At 40.6% G+C, this 7,342-nt stretch overlaps 1 protein-coding gene across 8 annotated transcripts in view; it reads right to left on the bottom strand.

Moving 5' to 3' along the window:
* Positions 1–309: 309 nt before the first annotated feature.
* chl1b (cell adhesion molecule L1-like b) overlaps positions 310–7,342 on the bottom strand; it is a 59,408-nt gene continuing 52,375 nt past the window's right edge. For 5 of the 8 annotated variants that reach the window (XM_049023574.1, XM_049023577.1, XM_049023575.1 and 2 more), the window contains 5 exons: positions 6,435–6,548; positions 5,963–6,124; positions 5,435–5,566; positions 4,462–4,534; positions 310–3,348 (listed from right to left, as the gene is read on the bottom strand). In XM_049023574.1, the coding sequence (XP_048879531.1) occupies positions 3,147–3,348; positions 4,462–4,534; positions 5,435–5,566; positions 5,963–6,124; positions 6,435–6,548 (683 nt within the window). In that variant the 3' untranslated portion in view covers positions 310–3,146. The remainder of the gene's footprint in view (positions 3,349–4,461; positions 4,535–5,434; positions 5,567–5,962; positions 6,125–6,434; positions 6,549–7,342) is intronic. The other 3 variants (XM_049023579.1, XM_049023581.1, XM_049023580.1) reach the window with 2 other exon arrangements.

Here is a 7,342-nt window from a genome sequence, read left to right as displayed (position 1 = left end):
GGGTAGACTAAAAACATTAACACACCTATCCTACACTGGCAGGATACTGGAGCCCCCAGAGGAAATGTACTGGAGCATTTGTGAGAGCGTGCAAACTTCACAAGTACTGTGTCGGGATAAACAACAGCACTGGGGATACAAGGTGACAATACCGCACTGCTATCAGAACAGCTAATATACACTAGCTAAGTAAGTTATACACAATACAATCTCTATGGAAAAAACTGAATTATTCGCATAACAGCCGGAGGAAATGTCTAGTAGAATTTGTTTACTTATTCGATTTATGAAGCAAAGCTATTAACTCCATTTTGATGGAATATAATTTTATTACTTCAAAACAGCAACACATTACAACAGAAAGAACACAATGAGCCTATATTACATTTGTGTTGTTTTTCGTAATATTTAGCCTTCATTAAAGACAAATTCAACTACTTAACTTCACAAATAGATGTCAATATACAGACAAGGATGGGTCAATGTTAAACTTGATACAAGTTCAAGGTAATGATAAAACATATTTTACAAGTACAAAAGAAATCATACTTTGGTTCAAAAATGAAATCGCTATCCTTATTCAAATAAGAATGTGCAATATAGTGTTATAGTTAAGCAATACAAAATTTGGCAGCTGAAAAATGTATGTAAAGAAATTATTATTAGGTGAGAGATTTAATTCATTTTGCTTCAACTTCTTATTCCAGAATTTCATAGTGAAATGTGTATTAAATGGCAGTTGTCTCCAGTGGAAGAAGAGAAGTATACACTAAAGCAGACATTCTAGCTTTCTGTCTCTTTTACACGCAGGTCAGACTTCCATGGCTTCCTGAGATGTGCAGATGGTAACGATTGGAACCAAAAAGTCCAGGGCTGTGCTTTCTTACGCACCAAATATAGTTAAAAATGCCATTAAGGGTGCGACCTGGAAGCTGAGAGCAGCTTGAGGCACAGAATTGTGGGATAGAGTTGCCCATGTTTCTCCTGCATTTTAACTCACCAGTTCTTCTACTGCATCACACAGTGGGCTTTCATTGGGGCCGTATAGGGAAATGCCTAGTTTGACCTGAGTTATTTATAGTATTCAAGGTGATTTAGGTGAATTCGTTTGGAGGTTTCTTATTCTGAAAATGTTTCCTCAAGTCTTACAGGCTTTTCAGCAACCTGTTTCGGTGAGAGTGACCTTTCTGTTTTCAATTCGTTCATCTTTAGCTTAACTGAATACAGAGGACAAAGCTTGTCTGCAAAGGAACTTGGTGAAAATTTAATTACAGCAGGACAGCAGAAGGGCTGTATGTTATTCATTTAACTTGTAGCTTTCGAATGTCACGTCTTAGAGGGTGGATAGCTGAAAACTTGAGTTCCTCAATTTGTTTCTTTATACATTTGTTTTTTGAAAATTCAATGTTTTCAAGCAAAAGCTGAACTGTCACATTTTTATGATGTAGAGTAAAACGCTGCCAAATCCATATTGTCTGATTAATCAATCTCAACTCGCAACATTTCAGCAGAGTGTAATTTTCGACATAACTTAGAAGAATCGCATGCATTTTTCTGCCTGACATCAAATGACAGTAATACAAACTCACTTGCTACATTATTTCATGTTTATTTCTATCATATCCTTCAGGTATTACCAGTTAAGAAAGTTAAAAAACAAACAAACACATCTCTTTGCACATCCTTAGCTACAAGGAACAATAATCACATTCCTTGCTTTCAACTGCCAAGTATAAATCCATAGGAGTGATATTTGGAAGTACAGACTTTCACTTTATGAATGTTGAGTTTATTAGCAGAAAGCATACACTTTTTGTTCATTAATCTTACTACACTACTCCATGCATCATGAATATTGTTTTTAGATGATGACCAACTACAAATAGTAATTCAATGACACTACACCCATGTGTTAGACATGTTACACCCCTAACAAAAAAGGCAGTAATTATATAAATAGCAGTTTAATTGCAAACTGACATTTTGCTCCTGATATTCCTTCCCTGAGGCCTCAGTATCAGCGGTTTTTTAGTTTTACCACCCAAACTAGAAACAAATTGATAGAACTGATATGGAAGGATGCTGAATGAATATAGTACAAGCACAGTTAAAAGGTCATTTTTTGGCAAAATGACCTCAATTATTTTTTACTGTAGACCGATAAAGATGGCTAATAAAAAACAATGTATCATTGTCACAATTTTATACTATTTCCTAACATTTTTGTTCTTTTAAATGGTTCCCATTGTGGACAGTGTATTAATTAATTATGCTGATAGCTGTAATATAATACTTACTTAGCTTGTAACTAGTATCTTGGGTCTGATATATAACTAATGTCTTCTCTGAATGTATGATGTCATAACTGATGTGTTTATAATGGCAAAACTGCAAAAAACCCAAACAATTTATAAATGCATTTATAGCTAAATAAAATGTGAAGATTATATAAAAAATGAAGGCACAACCTAAATTTACAGTACTGTATATGTTTATGATACAATGATTTTCACAAGCCCAAGATGAAGCCTATTCTGTTTGACTACAATTCGGTTTAATTATCAATCCTAACACTCCAACAATTTTTCAAGCGTGAGTGAAGATAATTAAACAAGAAATACTTGAGTATGTACATGGTTTAATATACTATAAAACTGCAGGTAAAGTCTGTACCTCAAATATAAAATATAACAATATCCTTGGCAAAGGAAAAGCACAAATACATAAATGCACAAAACACTTGCATGCCGTTATACAGAGAAACGCTGGCTTGAGAACCTGCAGGAGAAACCACATTTTGCACGGAAATGTGTCTTTTTATTTTGTACATATGACTGAAATACAAAGAGTTGCTGCATTCAAAAAAACAGTCAGCAACCTAAAGTTTTACAGTGATATAAAAAAAGCCACTGAAATATATAAATTTAGGAATGATCGCAAATCTGTAACAATAAACAGGCACTGAGCCACATAGAATCAAGGTGGAGATGGGCTGAAGGCACCATCATAACTTCTGTGTGGACTTTCAGTCCACCGCATAGATGAAGCCAATTTATTTCCTACTTCCATCCATAAATGACATCACAGCGTGGTCCACAAATGACATCACAGTGGTGTCCTAGCGATGGATCTTAACACTCCTGTCCTCACGCGCTGATTGGAGCAGTCCCTTTAACTTCCATAGACTCTCGCGCCTTGCGCCCCGCATACTCGCCGATGAATGAGCCGTCCTCATTGAACTGTCCATCCTCGTCTCCGTAGTCCACCAGGCTGTCCCCGCTGTCTGCGGCCTTCATGTCCCCATCGAGAGAGCGCAGGCTGCCCTTTAGCGGCTTCTCATCATTGTCACTGTACAGACACATACCAAGGAAGAAGGCAGTTAAATGTTACTTCACCATAGTCATGTCTAATCGCTAACACTCTCACTGAGACTACAGGGGAAGACCTTGGGTTCGGGGCACGAAGGAAGCGTTCCCGGTCCTTAGGCTAACAAGCTAACAGCATCACTGAAGGCCTTAGAAACCTGACGATCGGCTGCAACATGTGTGCAATTCATGTTTTACTTTTTCAAACAGGGAGGACCAAAATATTCAGGATTTCAGCTCACTTAAGCTCACCAAAGGTTTATCTGTCCATGCCACAAAGACTGGGGCTTGGAAGAAGTACATAAAGTACACATCCATCCATCCATTTTCTGAAACCACGTGTCCTATTCAGGTGAACACAAGGCAGGGAACAACCCAGAATGGGGACCTACTCAAAGACACCTACAGGAAATTTGGTATTGGTGGCTCCAATACAGCTAAACACGTTCTTAAACTGCGGCGGGGGACCTGAAGTATCCAGAGGAAACCCCACGACAGCACAGAGAGAAGATACAAACTCCACACACATGGAGGTATGGCGGAGACTCAAACCTTAATCCCCGAGGTGGAAGGCAGCAGTACTAACCACTGCGCCACCATGCCGCCCCCCAAGAACACATCGTATCTCTTAATTCCTGCAAAGAGCTGAGCCCAGCTTTCAGTGCAGCCCACAGCTCTGCTGTTTTGATGTTGGCCTCCCTCTGTGTTATGGACGTGATTGCTGCAGTGGTGACCTGTATGTCCTGGAGATGTGCGCTTGCCACTTACGCTGATTGTTGCCCCGCGTTTCACACAGCCATCATCTAAAGGTAACGGGCTAAAATCCCAGATCCCCTAATGCTCCACCGCCACAGTCTATGGATTAACAATCACAACAAATTGCAAAATTTCTGTCGTGTAAACAACAAAATGTTGTTTAGCACCTACATGTAAACGGCTCCCATAATGTGTCTCGCGTGACGGTGCTTGTGTTGCTTCTTTGGCAAATTGATGCACATTAGGTTTGCTTCACAATGAGAAAAGCCCATGAATTAAATTACGGAAAATGCAGCAGTAATACATGTGATGGACAAGAGTCAAAATAAAGTCCGTATACCTGTATTCGCAGAATGTGTCATCATTCATTCCCTGTGACTCTATGTCTGGGTGTAGGTCCTCCTTCTCCTTGACTACACAGCGCAGAAGAGAAACAGTCAGAAAAACAACAACGTCTCATGATAAGTCATAATAAGAGACATGCATCTTGTCAAGTGATATGCAACGTACATTGTCATATTTCTGTAGCGGCTCCCATACATAAACCCCCAGGCATTTGGAGGATTATAGATATAGATATTCGCAGAATTGTATGGATAGTTTTCATTCTTCTAAAACTGCTATTTGGTTGAATCCCTTCAGGATTAAGTTACACGAGGCTATTAAGTTAAGATACATTGCTTCAGCTTAAGTGTGCTTGTATATACTGTATATAAATACACACACACATATGTATATTATGAATAATTTCTGTGAAGGGAAGGGAAGGCAGGAGGTGAGTAGAGTTTTCTGCTACCAGCTGTTGAAAGGCAAAATATGACTTTCTTTTTTGTTATATGACTGCAGTATTTCATACTAGCAGCGACTGAGCGGGGCGGCATAACACTGCTTTGGCTCTGACTCCTGATCTCTCTTACAAGCCAGGTTATAGAGTTTGAATGTAAAGTGGTAAGACTCAGAGGCTCCAGATAAGGAGCAGAAGCTCTAACACAAAGCCAGGCCTTCACAAGCTCCCAGGGGAGCTATAGGAGCTAAACGGCTAAATGTGTTTTCATCTGCGCCTCCCCCTATTTGGTCTGTGACCTCCGACGTCCTTGTACATTGTTGATGTGGTTCTTTTAGTAATTGGAATTCCAAATATCACTGTAACGGCAAGAAAGGAAGACAATGATCCAGAGAGGCCCTGAAGTACTGCCGCGATTTTCTTTTTGGTCAGCTTTAACGGGGAAAGCTCCTGCATGGATTTCCATATCTCATACAGGGAAGATGCCTTTCACTGGTAATGAGTTTTCTGTAAAAAAAGAGGCACTTACCAGAATATTTCCCTCCTTTATTCCTGTTGATGAAGCAGGCGATTAGAACTGTGAGTGTAAGAAATGCCACTGCACACATTAACCCAATGAACCAGCTTTGGGTGGATATTCCTCCGTGAATGCTGGCCAGACCTGTTGAGGAGAAAACACCTTGATCACAATCAGCCTTAACCACGTGAAGATGTTCACCATGTCCTGTCTGGCTTTAGCTAGCAGGCAGTATACTTACAATGACGTCAAACATTGTCCCACTAACAACAAATATCTATAACAAGCTTGTTTATTCAAGAGGAGCAAACTCGGGGCTAGTGTCAAAGAAAGGCAGAGCATGAATAACTAACAAGCGAGAACTGAACATTCTATAACATTCTCTCACAATTCAACTTATTTTTCACCAAATTGATTTCATGCTAGTATCATAGGCTGCTTTTCAATAAGATGTCTGTCATTTCATTTCGCCGTGGTTGTAACATATCAGTTAATTTTGTTCCTTTCCTCCTTTTCAAGCATAGTCCCTCATCATCTCACCTTTCCCCCTGGTCTTGATAACATCTTCAAAAATACTAGAATTATCGACCCAGTTCTTAGTCAAAAGGCGCACAGTGTACACGGTCCCAGGTTCGAGCCCTTGAATGATGTGGAAGTTCCTAGAGGTGTTTACTGCCTCTGAGATCTTCCAGTTACCTTCACCTACAGAAGGTGCACAGTCAGCGATGATCATGTATCATGACACTAGCTGCACACACATGCACATTACACTGAAGATGATTTTCGTCTTAATTGTACCGGTTTTGCTTCAGCCAAGTCAGCAGTGTTAACATACGATACGATATCCCATACTGTATAAAGCCATTAGCCAATGCATAATTTTGTTATCCATCCTCAGAAAATATACAGATCAAACTAATAAACTGACTCATCAGACAACTGGCTGCATAATGGAAACAGTATCATTTTAACCTCTTTCACAATATCAAAATTAAGAAAAAATGTAGCTTACGGTTATCCTTATATGCAACAAAAAATTCGGAATCCTTGTGCTCGTTCGCTGGAATCCAGCTAATTTTTGCAAAGTTGTTGCTTACATGGGAACTAATATTCAGGAGGGCAGGGACTGGATAGGGGTGGAACAAGAGAGAGAAAGGAAGAAGAAGTGGAGAAGGTTAGTGTGTTACTGAAGGTCAGGCACAGAAGCCATCCACAGGAAAGGATCCTACAGAAGCAGGCCCCACCTTGCTGAAGAAGTAGCGGCTCAACAGAACGGAGATTTTAATATCATGCACGATGTGTTACAGTATGAATTGAAAGCAGATGATCTCACTATCACGATAAACACTGAAGACGGCAGAGACAGCACGCAGTACGCCTCCGTGAATGTAACTATGGTGATGCCAGTCAGCTGGAGATCTGCGTTTTGTTTGCCAAAGCTATTACACACAGTATGTTTCCTCCAGAAAGGTCTTGGCTGTTGTATCCGTCTTTCTGCTGAGCGGGTAACACCTGGCGTCCCAGCATGGCGTGTCTCCTGCACCTTCAGCTGGTCGTCACGGCTTCTCGCTGCCAGGAGAACACTGCTCACCCGCATCCGCTCGTCCACCGCCTCCTCATGAACAACCCACCCCATAGAGCACGGCGGACTTTGGCACGAACGGCTGCCCTCGCCAGTGTTTAACCACCTGATCTTAAGGTGACCCTGTATCCAGGATGCTGGCATTGCACGCTACCTCGAAGCCCCGTAATAATCTGCCAGATTAATATTTACCTTCACTCGATGTAATTGCGACTTTGGATAAATAAATATGAATAATGAGAGGCAATCTCACCCGTGGAAAGTTGGGGAAACCACTCATTTGAACGCGTATCAAACCGAGAGCATTAACCCAGAGCCGACCCCAGCCTGTGACCATG

This window comes from Brienomyrus brachyistius, chromosome 8 (assembly GCF_023856365.1).
Source record: "Brienomyrus brachyistius isolate T26 chromosome 8, BBRACH_0.4, whole genome shotgun sequence".
NCBI classification, from domain to species: domain Eukaryota; kingdom Metazoa; phylum Chordata; class Actinopteri; order Osteoglossiformes; family Mormyridae; genus Brienomyrus; species Brienomyrus brachyistius.
Note: the sequence above shows the minus strand (reverse complement) of the source record. Positions and strands in the feature narration are given on the sequence as shown.